Below are 17,073 nucleotides of genomic sequence, written 5' to 3'. Positions count from 1 at the left end.
GTAGTGGACACAAATGATTTTTGAATGAAAGTTTTCTATCATGTTGCCAGAAACAGGTTCGGCTTGATATCTCCATACAATTTACTCGAGTTATTCCTAATCTGCCCCGGTGGACCATTGACGTAGGATTGCAGGCAATGCTTTTGAACTTTGTACTATTTGAGTCCAATACTTTCAGAGGCCCTGGCGGCCATAAGAAATTAAGAACAGGAAGATTAAAGAAACGCTCGAGCAAAATATTCCAGTATGGCAGCAGCAGCCTGCGAGCTAGGCCAAGGCCAGAGAGAAAGTAGACTTATGTATCAGGGGTATTACTGTGAACAGATCTTGATTCACGTCACTGAAAGGCTGAAGAGAAATAATTTACTCCTCAGCCTCGAGGGGCTCCTCCTCGCCGCTGCCGAGAGTCAGTACACGTACTCTGCAAAAAGATCTGGGAAAACTTACTATTCCTCCTCGCCCTCGGAGATGGAGGCGTCCTGGTACTGCTGGTATTCGGAGACCAGATCGTTCATGTTGCTCTCGGCCTCAGTGAACTCCATCTCGTCCATACCCTCGCCAGTGTACCAATGCAAGAAAGCCTTGCGACGGAACATAGCAGTGAACTGATCACCGACACGCTTGAACAGCTCCTGGATGGAGGTGGAGTTACCAATGAAGGTGGAGGACATCTTCAGGCCACGGGGGGGAATGGAGCACAGAGCGGTCTGGATGTTGTTGGGAATCCACTCAACGAAGTAGCTCTGGTTCTTGGACTGGATGTTGCGCATCTGGTCCTCGACCTCCTTCATGGAAACCTTACCACGGCTAAATTATGGTCAGTAAAGAGATCGTGCATAATGTCCGTAGGTCTAGTAACATACAAAATGGCAGAGCAGGTGAGGTAACGTCCGTTGCGGAAGTCGGAAGCAGCCATCATGTTCTTGGGGTCGAACATCTGCTGGGTCAACTCAGGAACGGAGACAGCACGGAAAGAGTGAGCACCGCGGCTGGTCAGAGGAGCGAAGCCGACCATGAAGAAGTGCAGACGAGGGAAGGGAACCATGTTGACGGCCAGCTTGCGCAGATCAGAGTTGAGCTGACCAGGGAAACGAAGGCAAGTGGTGACGCCGGACATGACGGCGGAGACCAGGTGGTTCAGGTCACCGTAGGAGGGGTTGGAGAGCTTAAGGGTGCGCATGCAAATGTCGTACAAAGCCTGTGAACCAGTCAGTATCCGCGTTGTTTTCTGGACAATCACTCCACCCATACCTCGTTGTCGATACAGAAGGTCTCATCGGAGTGCTCAACGAGCTGGTGAACGGAGAGAGTAGCGTTGTAAGGCTCAACGACAGTGTCGGAAACCTTGGGGGAGGGAACAACGGAGAAGGTCGCCATCATACGGTCGGGGAACTCCTCACGGATCTTGGAGATCAGAAGGGTACCCATACCGGCACCGGTACCACCACCGAGAGAGTGGGTGACCTGGAAACCCTGGAGGCAGTCACAGCCTTCAGCCTCGCGACGGACGACATCGATAACCTGGTCGACCAGCTCGGCACCCTCGGTGTAGTGACCCTTGGCCCAGTTGTTACCAGCACCAGACTGGCCGAAGACGAAGTTATCGGGACGGAAGAGCTCGCCGAAGGGACCGGCACGGACAGCGTCCATGGTACCAGGCTCGAGATCGACCAGAACGGCACGAGGAACATACTTGTCACCGTTGGCCTAGTAGCGAGTCAGATCGTGAGATGTTGCCGAAATAGTAGAGTCGAGAGTTTCATCCACACACCTCGTTGAAGTAGACGTTCATACGCTCCAGCTGGAGATCGGAGGAGCCATTGTAGCTATTAACCCCATCAGACACGCGTCCTCTTCTTCCTTCCTTTCGTGTTTCCGCCGCTTTCTCAATTGGGAGGATATAGGTCGAACTTACTGGCCAGAGCCGTCAAGGCCGTGCTCACCAGAGATGGTCTGCCTGTAGATTTGTTAGCTGATACCCATGACAGCGAAGCTGAACCCATGGAGGACAGCCTGCTAAGACAGGTCCCAATCTCCCGTCATCCAAGAATTGAGGTCAAGACATACCAGAAAGCGGCACCAATTTGGTTACCCTGTCACCAAGAATCGAGTTTAGTCTCTGCTCAACGCAAACGCCATCCCTATGCTTCTTCCATCTCCCATAACAGTCCCTCACCCACGATGGGCAGTACTTACACACTGACCGGTCTGAAGGTGAACCTGTAGAATAAAAAAAAAAAAACAAGTTAGCTGATCCGCATTCTTGAGGAACAAGTGGGGTTCTTCTATCCAGGGAGAGCCCAAATCGACGCGTCTCCTAACCGGAACAGGGGGGTGTGTTTAGGCACAACATACGATTTCACGCATTGTGGATGATTTGCTGGAGAGTTACTTGGGATAGGTAGAAAAGAGATGAAATAGGAAAGTTCAAATTGAACAAAAGGATAGAGACCGTCGAAGAAATGGGGACGGAGAGGAAGAATGGAGAAGGGAAAGGGGAGTTGGGTTGAAGTTTAGCGGTGAGGAGAGAAGGAGTTGTTCGTTGTGCGGGCTGGTCTCTCAGGGATCAACAGACAACAAGTCAACATTTGCTGTTGGTAAATAAATCAGGGGGAGCTACGGTCAAACATGGCTTAGCGTGATTTCTATCACGGGACACCAGTCAGCAACGAACCACAGGTTGGACAACGACAACAACCGCGAACCATGAATTGGAGTCATCCCATCATGCAGGCAATTAAACAATGGGTGTCAATAAATAAGAGAGTGTCTATTTCAATAATAAGTGCCAGTTCTTGCAATGTTACCCCGTTTCATCATGTCTTTATGTCAGCATGGCCTTTCCCGCCGTTTCTTTCGGCTCAGATGTCCAGAGTACATAATCCGCTATAATACAGGACAAAGTGTGTGAATCAATGACCTCCTTCAGCGCCTATTCAGTTGGCATGTATACAACACCTAGGCGGAAGAGAGAGGTTTAAGAAGTTCCAATTCTCCGAGAAGCCACTACTTGGCAGTATTCTCCACCACATGGGAGCTTTCCAGCCAAGTCCCAAATTCGTCCAACCGTGCGTTTTCTTCCTCGTCTTCGGCGTCAAGTCCTCTCTCCGCCATATCCTCAAGAGCTGCCCGCCTCTCATTGCTCTTTTTGAACTTCTCTTTCCCATCTGTGATGTAGGCTTCGACGCGTGTGCCGGCGAAAAAGCGACCATCCATGACCTAGAAATTTGTTAGAGAATGGACCTTCGCAATGGTTATGACGTAGGAACAAAATGAGCCAGCACAACATACTCTGACACATTGTCTGGCGGCTTCAGGGTCGGTGAAACGAACGCTGACAACTCCGTCGGGTTCTTTGTCATACAAAACGACATTCGTAACCTCGCCTAACTTGGAGCACTCCTCCCGAATGTCGTCCTTGATGTCAAGGATGGCTGCTGGATCCTCCTACAAAGGGTGAGTATCACTCCGTCCCATAAGTGGCATAACTGGGAACCATACCTCGATCTCCTTCAGAGTAAACATGTGTTTGAGTATGACAACTTTCTCAAACCTAGAGCTCGTGTCTGTCAGATTTGATGGCTCGTCGTCACTCCAATCAGCGAGTTTGCTAGTAACACCACGTCAGCCCACATCTCGTCAAGTCCCGCGGGTTGCCTTGGACGGACCTATTTAGTTTCTGAGTCCTCTTGATGATCTTCTTCTTATCCCTCATGCTAGTCTTTGCCGGTGCCTCTTGTTGGCTCTTGAACGAGAAATCTGCAGCCTGGACCTTCATCGGTCCCTGCGGGCCTGTCACCCCTAACCTAAAGTCTGACTCGTCCAGCATCTGTATGGCGAGGTTGACAGACTCCGGCCGGAAATACACTATCAAAGCCTCGCCCTTGAACTTGCCGTTTTCATCCATATACATCTTAATTCGGGGCCGGCCACTGTCAATCTCTTCGGCGATAACGCCACACTTGGAGAAGACGTCGCGGATCTCATCGAACTCGGCATCAAGGGGAATAGATGTGACGAAGACGGCAGTGTTTACTCGTTGTTTCTTCGGCTTTTGGCCATTATTCTGCGATTTAAGTCTAGTCAGTCACTTCGATACAATAATGGATTGCAAGGCCATATCGCTTGCGTCACTAACCTCATCCCCACCGGTCTGCTGCTTCCGCTTCTTCTTCAATTGTTGCGCAGTGACTTGTTCATTTTCGTCCACCCCTTGAATCTTGTAGGCTTCTTGTTGCTGCTGGAGCAAGTCATCGTCGACCTGGAGAATACCCAACGGCGCGGAAATGTCGCGCCAACCACACAATCAGTTTCACGAACCGACCAAGACCCATGTAGCAACGGCGATCGCAGTGTATCTGCAATCAAACGCTGTGCTCCAGATACGATACTTGGCAAGTGGGAAAAATACAGTGTGGGAGGAAGGGAACTCATAACAAGAGGGAGACAGAAAAGGTAAGAGTTCAACGATCGCATGATACAAAGGGAATCGACCAGCTGCAGAGGAAGCGCGCACACACCGTCGGAATCCATCGTTTTAAAACCGTATCGTATTCAAATTCCTGTCCGTCTTCAGTCTCTAGTATAAACTTGTTGTCCAGCTTCGAGAAGGAAATCCTGGGGTCGCTGTCGAATTCAGTCGGGTCCTGCGGAAAGTTGCTAAACGGCGCCGGTTTAGGTGCTTCTTCGCTGGGGCTTCGAGATGCCATCTGCGAAAGACTGTAGACCGATACACGTAATATAAGAATACAGCAAACGAGAAGGAATCACGAGGTGTAGAGAATAATATGCGCTCTGATTTGAAGAATTGGAATGGTTTGCGGGGTGAGACGTAGCTCCAAGCTCCAAGGGGATTTCTAGGTGGTGACGACGGGAAGCTCCAATCGTGGCTTATCATTGGCTGCAAGCCATGACATCTGCCATCACCTAATCCCATGCGAACTGCAACCCTTTACAAATGTTACGCCTTAGGTATTTCATTGCTTTCTTCAATGTGGGCTGCCAGTAACCACTACTGGATTGGTTTTTCAAGAACATACTAGATGAACAAAGTAGGTGCCGCCAACCCATGATTGATGTTTAGGTTGTCAAAACACTACGTACACCTTCATCATACGAGCAAAATAACATGTGGCATTGAGAGATGCTAAGATGGTTCCACGAGCCAGCTGCTTATCTGAAAAGGCACAGAAGTCCTGACGCATGATGTTTCAATGACTTCAGACGAAGAAGATAGAATGTTTTGTACAGCCAAGGGCATATTCCAACGTGACGAAAGAAACAAATGATAAACAGGAAATATATACAAACAGATTATGATCGACAGAATGAGGACATGATTATTAAGGACAGGGTATCATAGAATATTAGTGAGTCTGACACAGTGTTCAAGCCTTCGTTTCAATGGTGCCCTCGTGGCCCTCGGTAGGGGTGATTGTCCGCTTGGAAGAGCCATCAAGGCCTTCAGGGCCCTCAATGCCGGCGATCACATCGCGAGTGATTTCGACATAGTCATACTAGGAAACATGTTAGCTCAAACGGTTCAACCGCAGATCGTCAGAGCACATACAGCAAACTCGCCAATTTCGGCGTCGTCGATACCCAGAATCTCATCTTCTTCGGCAGCGCGGAGGCTGAGACCAGGGACCAAATTGATGAGAAAGAGGATGAGGCAGCTACCAAAGAAGGAGTACGCAAAGCCAGTAACAGAGTCGGCTAGCTGGTACCCCAGCTGAACCCAGTTGTGGTTTATCCATCCACCAGGGATCTCACTGAAGCCATCGAGGTGCGCAATGTAGTCACTGGCAGGACGCATGTCAGTCATATATTAGTCTGTCTTCAATTGGAATAATGCTTACGCGGCAAAGAAGGCAGTCAAGATGTTGCCAACGAGTCCTCCAATGCCGTGGACGGCAAAGATATCCAAGGCGTCATCAATCTTGAGCCAATACTTGAGCTTGGTGGCGTAGTTGCAAGCGATAGCGCCGACAACACCGAAGATAAAAGCAGCCCATGGGGGCACGAAGCCAGATCCAGGAGTAATAGCGACCAAGCCAGCGATGACTCCCGAGCAGAAACCCACGGTAGACCACTTCCTCTCGAGTCGGTAATCCAGAAGACACCAAGTGACACCACCAACAGAAGCGGCGAGGTTGGTCACAAAGGCTGCCATGACAGCTCGCATATTGGCGGCAAGGGCCGAGCCAGCGTTGAATCCAAACCATCCCACCCAGAGGAACACAGTGCCAATGACAACGTGGGTGACGTTGTGAGGGCGGTAGTTGAGCTCATGGGTGCCGTGACCACGGCGTTTTCCGAGCATTAAAGAGTAAGCCAATGCTGCTGAGCCGGAGGCAATATGCACAGGTGTGCCGCCTGCAAAGTCCAAACCACCGAGCTTGAAGACCCAGCCGGAGGAATTCCATGTCCAGCAAGCGATAGGGTCATAGATGATCGTGGTCCAGATAAAGGAGAAAACCATGCACGGAAGCATACGGCCACGTTCGGCGGCGGCACCGACGGCAAGTGCTACACTTTCGAGTTGTCAGTTGTCCTATCTTCGAGCGGGACGGGAATGCTTGAGTTTGGACTCACGTAATGCAAGCAAACATTCCCTGGAACACGGCGAAGAGCAGATCCGGCACCTTGCTGCTGCCAACCGAAGGCGCTGCCAGCACACCCTTGAATCCAAAGTTCGATAGATCACCAATATACTTTCCAGCGGTATGGGAAAAGGCTAGTGAGTAGCCCCAGAAAAACCACTGGAAGGAAACGACACCGACAGACATTATCGAGAGCCATATCAGAGAGAGGGCCGACTTTCGACGGGCAAGACCAGAGTAGAAGAAGCTAAAAGCTGTTAGCGATGGACATGAAGATGAGTCTCATATTCTCATACCCAACACCAGGAATCATAAGCAGGACTAATGCGGTTGATGTGACAACCCATGCAATGTCACCGGACTGGAGGAACAGTCAGCTACAAGCGTTCATTCCAGAACAGCATACTACAATGGTGAGGTTGACGAACGCTGTAGTATATGTTCAAATCCTCCGTCAAGGAATCTCCACCCGTTGCTATGGTGCCATTGTAGGCCACCGGGTATTCCGCCATTGTGAAACCACCTGTAGCACAGTCGCAGATTTGTAGATTGGGACGATTGGTTGGCAGAGGTCACTGACCAAGGCCGGTTGCCGTGGTGCTAGATAACCAATGATAGAAAGCTGAAGTCACAAAATACAACGAGACAGGCCCTGCACAGGAATGAACTGCAGAATCAAATTCGAAGCCGTCGGTCAGAGCTCAAGGTCAGAGCTGAACACGAGAAGAAGGAAAGGGAAGGCTTGGATGTCTGATAAAGGGAGAAATGTGACAGGGGGAGAGGGCCAGACCCATAAATATGCGATGCTGATACAAGTCAAAGACGCCATGGACAATGGAGCCATGGCCATAGTTCCTGAAATCAAACACAATGCTCCACTGTCGGGCGCTAGGGAAAGGTCTATGGCCTTGGCTCATCCGGCTGATAGTAGTCAAATTGAAAGATTGTGATAGATATCAGACATAATCTGGCCAAGCCTTCTAGAGTCATGGTGCAATGCAATGGATAAGCCCATGGCTGATTAGTTTTCGTTTTACCATGAATAATCAATATGACAAGGATGATGTCCAGGGAGCAGGTCTCTACGTAAGTTCGTCTATCAAGGGAGCTTTAACTCAGCCTATCTTTCTAGGTCCAGCAGTATGACCCTCCAAGTACTAGGAGCCTAGGACCCTTCTAGGGAATCCTAGACGAGGATGACGGGTCGAGGAGTGCGATGATAGGAAGCCATATAGCAGATTAGACGATAACATCAAAACCATGGTCCATATGTCCCATTATCGTCGACAAAGTCCCATAGAAACTGATGGGATCAGGAGGATACCTATGTAGATACTGTCCCTCGAGATGATTGGGGGACGAGACGAGCATTGAGAGTGGTTGTAGATATGGACTTGCTTTGGACCAATCAGCAGCTCTGCTGCCAGTCCTCAGCCTGATACGAAGTCCTTTAGGTATTTCTTCTTGACTACCTATCCTTTCCATCCTTCAAAGGCAAGGACTGTGATATAGGTTGGTTGCCAAGATGAATTCCTCTGCATTGTACTCGTATGCAGACAATGATCATTGCTATACTGCGCGATGTTGAGTTTGCAACTGTTCTTCGTTACTTGTCACCCAAGGTACTTTACATATCGTTACGGTGTCAGCGCACCTTTGACTCGTGTTCCGGGTTTGATAGGAAGGAGGAGCCGCTGGTACCTCAATTAGCTTACTATGTAGGGGGCTTTTCACAGCATCACGCTGACTGTCGCTTATATCAAGTGTTCCAGTATTAACATGGGGTAACGCACTCTTTCTCGGCCTTCTACTTAGAAAGTTCGCTTATCAGTCGTTATCTTGAGCCAGACAACCAATCATCTGTCGCTTTCGCTTCCTTATCAGCCAGTTCCTCTGACCTCATGGGTACATCTCAGATTTGAACTTAGCATGCAGATATCCATCTCCTCTCTGTCATCCGACAACTTCTCCTTAATATGTGTAGACAAGGTAGAATGCGAGAGTCCAACGATATCCGGTCGATCGTAATTGTGACTTTTCAACGGTTCCGTCTCCTTACGCAATCAGTTCAACTACACGGAACCAAAGAGCAGATCACCCAAGTGCCCAAGGTAGGTACGGTACCTGCATTCAACCTCAGGCTGTCCTATTGAATAGGTAAGGTAATTGCTAGTCTTCAGATTAGATAGATACCTATTGCTTATTTTCGTACCTTGGGTATCTTGCGTTCGGAACGTTAGATGTGACAGGAGGTGAAAAAAGATAAGGATCTCTGGTCCTATTGGTTGGGCGATTTCGGCATCCCGATCTGTTCGGATTAGGGAGCTTGGCACATCAGTTTTCAACGACTCTCTCAAAGAGGTCAAAGATGGCATGGACGTTGTATAGAGCAGTAAGGAGATAGTTATCCGTCCCAAACAACCGATGCTCCTCCAGCCCTTGCTTTTCCATTGCCACAAATATCCGTCAAGGCGACGGATGACCACATCCCAATTGGGTAGATTGTCCCATTCCTTCTGTTTTTCTTTCCAAGGCTATTGCTTCAAAGGCACCCGCCATAGAGGCGTCTTAAGCCCTTTAACCCTCAGCTCTGGTGCGTGTGCCAATTTAGAGGGTTTCAGAGCTCAATTTAAATAAATAAAAAAAAGAAAATGTAGCCAGTTGCTCGTCAGCTACGTAACATGCAGGTGCCGGTCTGTAAGGATATGTCTACGGAGTGCTTTCAAATACATCTTTCTCGGCATAGAGCGCTACTCGATGGAAACCGACATCAGACTCTCCGCATATGTCTACCTGTGGCTCTTTTGAAGCTCCACCAGGCCTAGATCATCGAGACTTCGAAACGCATCCAGAATTCAGACTCAGATGGGACAAAGCGGGCTTTCATGTAGATCCGCACGCTCCAACTTGGGAACATCGAGTCCCACTGATCAGCATCAAGTATATCCCTTAGATTTACTCATTCTATGCATAGTTAACTTGCTATTCTTGGTCATCATCTTGGTCATCATCACGTACTAAGCAGGCATATTTCTTGATAGCCGCTGATCATTGAAGTCCAGATTTGTCTGTGCCTAATTTTAGGATTGGCATAGAGAAGTAAGAGATTCAAATCTGTCCAGCCTAGGATCACAAATGCTACCACCTATGATGTATATCAACGGAGCACATCATCTGTCCCTTTCGAACTTCACCGGTGTTACCTCGAAAGCCCGTGACGTGTTTGGAAAGTCCCTCTCAAATTGTAATCACAATCTGATTGAATCTATAGAGGCCAATTACCTCCCAAAGCGTAAGACCGGCTGATATTGATTCGGTCACAACAAAGTGGTGCCGGAGGCCATACATCATCCAAAGTACATGAATCAGTGCCCTCAAAGCATCTATGGTGAAGATAGGTTGGCATCTAATGTGTCAAAGAGCTATCTAACCTGACATCGACTTCCTTCTCTAACAATGAAGAGATGAACCTTGGAATCATTATTCTGAAATATGCATTGTTACCCGAGAAGACCGGGCTCAATTTTGTACCTGTGATTCGCCGTACGCTGCCACGAGTTAGCTAAATTTGGCTGAAAATACCTACACAACTCAAGCAATTACGATTAAGACAATGAAAATTATTAAAACCTGGCTATGATAACTGTCCAATTCATCCACGAAGAAAACGGCGCTACTAGGCCGGCAGCTGTGTTGCCGTGTGGCGGCCTTAGGCAATTAGTTACTACTAATGAAACCCCGGAATGCACCGCCACACCCCTATCAAGTTTCGGGCTTGGAGCTCCCGCTTCTCCTCATTCACCATCCAACAGGACCAAAACTCCTAAAAAGCCATGCAAGATGGAGTCGCCTCAGGATCGTGAATTTCGAGCCATGGAGAATCCCGACATTCCCAATCATGACTCGGACAGCTCAGGGTCATCCGACGAGCTTCTACAGCAGCCGTATGCAATGAGGGCCAATTCTACCTTTCCAGAGATCTTCGAGCAAGCTCCGCCAGTCACCACTATCGCTTCGTCCCCTCCCCCCTCGCACGCTACCGGCTTGCCAGCCTGGGCCAGCACACCAGGTCTACGCCCTCGTGGCTCCAGCGTCGGTGCAGGCGCTGCTCTCGACAAAGTTCCGACTGTCGACGGCCTCCCTCTAACCGATCGAGATTTGCGACCGCAACGCCCGTCTGGCCCTGCTAGGACTCCGTCCAACACTTACGCCCCGCAGCGCCGTCCACCTCAATACATTAGCCTCCAGAGCGACCGCCAAAGGTCCTCATCGGCTAGGAGAAGTGCCCGACGTGATCCTAACGCGCAATACCGGGCGCAAGAAAAGGCGTATGTCCAACGCATTCGGGCAAATCCACAGGCGTGGTATAACCATTTCGACGATGCCCAGAACATGGGTTTGACACCTGGCGACTCGGACTTGGAGGAGCCTTCGCCATCGTCGGAGGCTCCGTTCGAAGATGACGCATATGATCCTGACATCCAGCTGTTCCTCCCGGATGATAACCAACCGACGCTCGAGGAACTCAAGAACCCCAAGAACCAAGAAAGACTCGAGTGGCATTCTATGTTGGCCTCTGTCTTAAGAGGAGATGTTGTCAAACAGGAGAAACAAAGACTGCTTGGCTCAGCGGAGACAAAGAGGTCCGCGGCTCAGAACAATGCGATCTGGTTGGGGGTTCGAGCTAAAACATGCGGCCGAAGTGTTGCCTTACAACGAAAGCTCATTGAGGAAGCTAGAGCTGGTCTTGGGCCGATCATTGAAGATATCATTAATTTTAAAATCAAGGGTGAGACTGAGATTGGCAAGTCGCCTATCAAGCAGGTCGAGGACATTGTTCAAAAGATCGAGGAATGTGAGATGCTGTACTCTACACATAAAGAGTTCGAAACTGCAAACCCTCGAGTGGCATCGGAGGAATACTGTTCTAGCCGCGAGGCCGTCTTTGCATGGCACAACACTATCGCCCTTATCAACACCGAACTGGCCATTCTGCAGAAGTGGGTAGGCAATGATGAGCTTGATTTCAGCAAACCCAAGGTCAAATCCGTCAACAGCGATCTCTCGGACGGATCGTCATTCCTCGATCGCATTATGAAGGAAGACGGTCTCAAGACCCTACAAGGAGATCACAATATGCTCAACGGCATTGGCGAAGTGATCAAGAAAGCGAAGACTACGCTGATTGAAAACGCGGGCTCATTCGCCCAAAGACATCTACCTCCATACATCGAAGAGCTTCTCACACTGATTAATTTTCCCTCGCGCCTCATCCAAGAGATCATTCGCGTTCGCTTATCTTACGCCAAGAACATGAAGGACCCTGCCCAGCAATCACCGATTCTCGTCGATCAGATGATCTCGCAGTTTCAGATACTGATGAAAGTTGCTGTTGACATCAAACAACGCTATGTAGATATATCAAGGCCTGAGCCCGGATGGGATTTACCGCCTTGCATTGATGAGAACTTCGACTCGGTGGTATTGGATGCCTTGAAATACTACTTTCGCCTTCTGAATTGGAAATTGAACGTGAATAAGAATACATTCAAGGAAGCTGAAATCCTGGAGCAGGACTGGGAGTTTTCGAACGACATTGGTCGCCAACTCGAAGGTGGTGACATCGAGGTCGCTGAACAATTCAGGTATGAATTCTCTTTCCATCTTTTAAGTATACGCGATTGCTAATAAGCATTCTAGTGCTCTGACAGCCAAGTCACTTCAACGCCTAATGATCCATTTTGAGCGTGAGTTGACGGCGCGTCCAAATGAAGACCCGATCGATATGGATAAGAGATACAAAAGTGTGCTCGACTCCACCAGAATCAGACAACGGAAGCTTTATCGATTCTCCCGCTTTCTGCGTCAACTGTTTGAAAACGCTACTGAATACAATATCTCCGCTGATATCGCCTACGATTTCTTCGAAGCGTTGCTTATTTCGGATCATTTTCTGGTGAAGTCAAACGCCTCTATCGGCCAGAAAGGTGTCTACCTCTTCGCGCATCATGCGCTGTGGAACAGACCTACGGACATTCAAGCGATCCTTGCGACCTCTTTTCGAGAAGAAGATGTACCCAAGGACTCCGCCCACGCACCGTATATTCTGGTTATCCGCCCTGAAAAGCCTCTGTCTTGGGCTGGTAAGGAGATGCAGGTTGATTTCCTGGAACAGCCCACGGATGTCCGGCTTGGCAAATGTCGTCTTGTAGTTGAAGGAACGCAGCAACGACTCGCTAATGCTCGGCATGAGCTGGTCCAGTTAACGGGCATGCAGCTGGATATGGCTATTGAACAACGGGCGAACCTTGGACGAGTCAACGTGGAGTTGAACAAGATTAAGAAAATCTCATTCAAGCTTTCTATGACTATTATGGACAGTGTTGCGATCATCAAAGATCAATTGAAATCGAGAGGCATAGAGAACACGGAGCTTATCCAATCCTGCTATGCTTTCGCAACAGAGTTTGGCAAGCGTTCTTCAAACTATGTCGACCCTAACCGACGTGCTATGAATAGCGCTAGGCTTGTCGAACTATCACTGGAATGGGTTTCGTTCATTTGCGATGACTGCGATGCCGCTGACCGAAAGACATTTAAGTGGGCCGTAGCTGCCCTTGAATCCGCAATGGCCATCACCTCCAGCAGACACCTTCTATCAATGGACGATTCCCAGTTCAGTCAATTAAGGTCAAAAGTGGCCGGATGCATGTCGTTGCTGATTTCTCACTTCGATATCATGGGTGCCCGTTCCTCTCTTGCCGCACAAGCGGAGAAGCAGCGCATGGAGGAGCGCGCGGGAGCCCGGAAAATCGGCGCTGGCCGAATCCTTACAGATGCAGAAGCTACAAAACTTGTTCGCGAGCAACGTTTGGCTCGCTTGCATGACATCGAAGACAAACGAGTGGAAGAAGACGCCAAGCGCCAGGCCCTCGGAAGAGTACTTGAAGGGTCCAACGAGGCTGACCGGTCTCTTGCGGTCCTCTCGTCCTCTGCGACCAACGTTACACTTAGATGGCAGCAAGGCCAATACATCGGAGGTGGTACTTTCGGATCTGTCTATGCCGCCATCAACCTCGACAGCAACTATCTCATGGCGGTCAAGGAAATTCGTCTTCAAGACCCTCAACTTATTCCGAAGATTGCCCAACAGATCCGGGACGAAATGGGAGTATTGGAGGTCCTTGATCATCCTAACATTGTCTCCTACCATGGTATCGAGGTGCATCGAGACAAAGTCTATATCTTCATGGAATATTGCTCTGGCGGATCTCTGGCCAGTTTGCTTGAGCATGGTCGTGTGGAAGATGAGACAGTCATCATGGTCTATGCTCTACAACTTCTCGAAGGATTGGCATATCTACACCAAGCCGGCATTGTCCACCGCGACATCAAACCCGAGAACATCCTTCTCGACCATAACGGCATCATCAAGTATGTCGATTTTGGCGCTGCCAAAATCATTGCGCGCCAGGGCAAGACCGTAGTTCCGATGGATGCCTTTACCGGACCTAATCACAAGGATGCCGCTCTCGTTCCCAAGGACTCCCAAATGGCGCATCAGCGGGGCAAGAACCAAAAGACGATGACCGGAACACCAATGTACATGTCTCCCGAAGTGATTCGCGGCGATACTTCCAGGTTAATCCACCGTCAGGGAGCGGTCGACATCTGGTCTTTGGGATGTGTGATCTTGGAGATGGCCACCGGTCGCCGACCATGGTCTACCCTAGACAACGAGTGGGCGATTATGTACAACATCGCTCAGGGAAATCAGCCCCAGCTACCTTCGACCGATCAACTCAGCGAACTGGGCATTGATTTCCTCCGCCGTTGTTTCGAATGCGATCCCATGAAGCGACCCACAGCCGCGGAGCTGCTACAGCACGAATGGATTGTCTCTATCCGGCAACAGGTCGTCGTTGAGCCCCAGACCCCGAGCAGTGACGGCGGCAGTAGCAGCATCAGCAGCTCCAATTCGTGCAGCCGCCAAAATTCCACATACATGTAAACCACCTGTCCAATCTTTTATTGCCATTTTCATCCTTTCGCTCTCAATTTCTATTCAGAGTTTTTCACGGAAGCTCCAGCTCACTTTCCACACTTCACGTCTTATTTTCCTCCTCGTTTCTCTTCCTCCGCTCGAGAAGTTCAGCTCGCAAAAGTTCCAGCAAAGAAATTGCCCGTGATACCCCCAACTTGCTATTTTTTTTCTTTCCTTTGTTTGAAGCACTTAAGATTTACTCTTATGCCCTATTGTGTATGTTGGAGATATTAGCCAGGGCGCTCTGCACGTCAGCTAGTTATCCGGATGTATCTACGCAGTACTAGCTATTCCGCGTCTTTCGTGCTTGCATTGGCTGTAGTCATTATGTGATGTATCAGATATTGAACGGGTCCAAGCATGTGATAATCTTGGTGAAATTACTGATACCGGATGTGCGACAGGCACGTAGTCTTCAATAGCTGCTTTAGGCTAATAAAAGACATCAAACTGAATTCATGAGTTCCCAGGAAGCCGGATGAAGTGGACAGACATGAGAGAAAATATGAGAGGTTCATCAGGGCAGCTGTTCATACCTATAGCTGGATACCGCGAACCGCAGTACAGGACAAAATGATGAGATTCACAAGACGTCAAAGTAGAATCGAAAAAGACCATGTGAACCAAGTTGCGCCAAATGGAAAGACATCATAGAGGAATCGTAGACGGTCAAGGAACGGTAGTGGTAACGTGGATCTCAGGGCCGTTGAGGAAATGAGATAGCGTGATCGTGACCAGTAAACCGAAAATAAATATAAACGACGACACAAGAGAGAAGAGGAAGAAACGGTCAGGGCTGAAAGGTCGACAGAGAATCCAGGTGCGAGGGCCTGGCAGTCTGCAAGCAACAGAACAAACCAACGCAAGGGTTGGCGGGTATCAAGAGAATCAACGGAACTCCATTGCGGGAGTGCAGCCATGATCTTCAACGTGTTTCAGTTCAAGCTGCTGGTACCTGCAGGAAATCGAGGATGCGTTAGTACTCAGAATCCAAGAACGGTTAGCTGTTTGACCGATACGTACTTCTCACTCTTCGCATGAAAGTAAATGCCGGTCACGCTTCCTTCAATCTGGTTGAAGCATATGTAATAGAAGCCCTCGAAGCTCGCACCTGAGATCGTTCTCACCCGATGATCAGGAACGAGAAAGTACTCTTTCCATCGCATGAATATGTGTTCACGCTCTGCGAAGTTCCAGTAGGTGAAATCAGGCTTCTTCGCCTGTTTGGCAAGAGGCCGCCAGGCAGGAAATCTGGCCCAATGGTGCATGTCGGTCTTCTCCGTCGCACCCCACGCTTCATTTCTGGTCTTGAAAGTGTGTTTGGTACCAATGATTTCTCCTTCGAAAAACGTTGTCAGAGTAGGATGATCCTCGGTGAGACCTACAGGTGCAAGAGAAGGTTAGCTATAATGTTGTTTACATAGGGGATACTTCACGGACCTTGGATACGAAGATATCCGCAGAGGTAAGATTCAGCCATATCGACATGTTTGATCTCCACGTCGACGTTGTACACTTGACGGTCCGACTGTTGTGTACCAGTGAATTTGCTTCCAGGGCGAAGATAAGAAGAGGTGTAATTAGGAAGAAGCTGTTGTCAAGTGTCAGTAAAGCAATGGTATCGGCGCAAGAGACTGGCTCACTAACCCGAACATTAGAAAATTCATAACTTAGAAGTGAAGCAGTTGATGGCGATGCAACAGTCGACGATGGCTTTGCGGAGCTTGCTGTTCCCCTCGTAGGGCTCAATCTGCCCAATGCAAGTTCGTCATCGGATCTCATCGTGCCTTTTTCAGGAGCGATATGACCCGATGCAACTCCTGAGACATCTGTGTTGGACTGATTGATGGTTCCATCAGGTTGGGCCGTCAAGAGGGTGTGCGCTGATCGAATGGAAGGTGACGATGCATTGTCGGGGACATCGCTCTCCGTGGCAGAGGGCTCCGGAGAGTCTCTCCAAGAGGACAATCGCTCAACTTCAGGTGGGCAGGTTGTATGAGTAGATATGTCCTCGGTGATTGATGCAACATTCAGAGGAGATGTGTTGTCACTCGGTGTCGGCATTGAGGCTAATTAAGGACGGGATGACATCGGATCTAATCAGCTTGCAGGGCCCCCACACAGGGTATAGAAGAACGATAAGAAGAAGAAGCAGGAACACAACAACCACAATAGCAGCGACAGCCAAGAGAGGGAAAGAGAATTCAGGGTTGAATGGAAGATGGAAGATTACTTTTCAAGGTGCAGCACAGAAGGGTGTCTGAGCGGGAAGACGCACTGCCTGAAAGGGATAGTCTGATCATGCGGGCGCGGGGGAGGCGAATTGGCGCCTGAGGCCAGAACATCTGGCCAGGCCTTTTGGGATGAGATGGCATGCGCTCACTCTTGGGCAGTGCTTGCTACTTATTTTCGGACTATAAGTAGATC

The 17,073-nt window shown here is 49.3% G+C and overlaps 6 protein-coding genes across 6 annotated transcripts, besides 1 other annotated feature; 1 reads left to right on the top strand and 5 right to left on the bottom strand.

The window, feature by feature from the left end:
* Positions 1-363: 363 nt before the first annotated feature.
* NFIA_014730 (tubulin beta chain) lies at positions 364-2,367 on the bottom strand (the record flags this gene model as incomplete). The annotated part of the gene is made up of 9 exons (XM_001264677.1): positions 364-397; positions 448-807; positions 864-1,198; positions 1,252-1,707; positions 1,772-1,826; positions 1,916-1,957; positions 2,068-2,093; positions 2,197-2,220; positions 2,356-2,367. 9 exons carry the CDS (start codon positions 2,365-2,367, stop codon positions 364-366), a joined length of 1,344 nt encoding a protein of 447 aa, XP_001264678.1.
* A 639-nt stretch (positions 2,368-3,006) lies between these two features.
* On the bottom strand, positions 3,007-4,709 carry NFIA_014720 (U2 snRNP complex subunit CUS2; the record flags this gene model as incomplete). The annotated part of the gene is made up of 6 exons (XM_001264676.1): positions 3,007-3,219; positions 3,292-3,447; positions 3,502-3,610; positions 3,669-4,066; positions 4,139-4,261; positions 4,521-4,709. 6 exons carry the CDS (start codon positions 4,707-4,709, stop codon positions 3,007-3,009), a joined length of 1,188 nt encoding a protein of 395 aa, XP_001264677.1.
* Positions 4,710-4,926: 217 nt separating this feature from the next.
* NFIA_014710 (uncharacterized protein) lies at positions 4,927-5,204 on the bottom strand (the record flags this gene model as incomplete). The annotated part of the gene is made up of 2 exons (XM_001264675.1): positions 4,927-5,038; positions 5,104-5,204. 2 exons carry the CDS (start codon positions 5,202-5,204, stop codon positions 4,927-4,929), a joined length of 213 nt encoding a protein of 70 aa, XP_001264676.1.
* Positions 5,205-5,387: 183 nt separating this feature from the next.
* NFIA_014700 (ammonium permease MEP2) lies at positions 5,388-7,114 on the bottom strand (the record flags this gene model as incomplete). Its single annotated transcript, XM_001264674.1, has 6 exons — positions 5,388-5,516; positions 5,570-5,801; positions 5,859-6,533; positions 6,595-6,849; positions 6,899-6,963; positions 7,031-7,114. The coding sequence occupies 6 exons, from the start codon at positions 7,112-7,114 to the stop codon at positions 5,388-5,390; spliced, it is 1,440 nt and encodes a 479-aa protein (XP_001264675.1).
* Positions 7,115-9,589: 2,475 nt separating this feature from the next.
* Positions 9,590-9,614: a microsatellite.
* Positions 9,615-10,442: 828 nt separating this feature from the next.
* On the top strand, positions 10,443-14,613 carry sskB (putative MAP kinase kinase kinase SskB; the record flags this gene model as incomplete). Its single annotated transcript, XM_001264673.1, has 2 exons — positions 10,443-12,247; positions 12,303-14,613. The coding sequence occupies 2 exons, from the start codon at positions 10,443-10,445 to the stop codon at positions 14,611-14,613; spliced, it is 4,116 nt and encodes a 1,371-aa protein (XP_001264674.1).
* A 921-nt stretch (positions 14,614-15,534) lies between these two features.
* Positions 15,535-16,710, bottom strand: NFIA_014680 (GID4/VID24 family protein; the record flags this gene model as incomplete). The annotated part of the gene is made up of 4 exons (XM_001264672.1): positions 15,535-15,601; positions 15,670-16,027; positions 16,087-16,237; positions 16,294-16,710. The coding sequence occupies 4 exons, from the start codon at positions 16,708-16,710 to the stop codon at positions 15,535-15,537; spliced, it is 993 nt and encodes a 330-aa protein (XP_001264673.1).
* Between the last annotated feature and the right edge of the window lie 363 nt (positions 16,711-17,073).

The sequence above is a fragment of the Aspergillus fischeri genome, genomic scaffold (assembly GCF_000149645.3).
Source record: "Aspergillus fischeri NRRL 181 1099437636249 genomic scaffold, whole genome shotgun sequence".
NCBI lineage: Eukaryota > Fungi > Ascomycota > Eurotiomycetes > Eurotiales > Aspergillaceae > Aspergillus > Aspergillus fischeri.
Note: the sequence above shows the minus strand (reverse complement) of the source record. Positions and strands in the feature narration are given on the sequence as shown.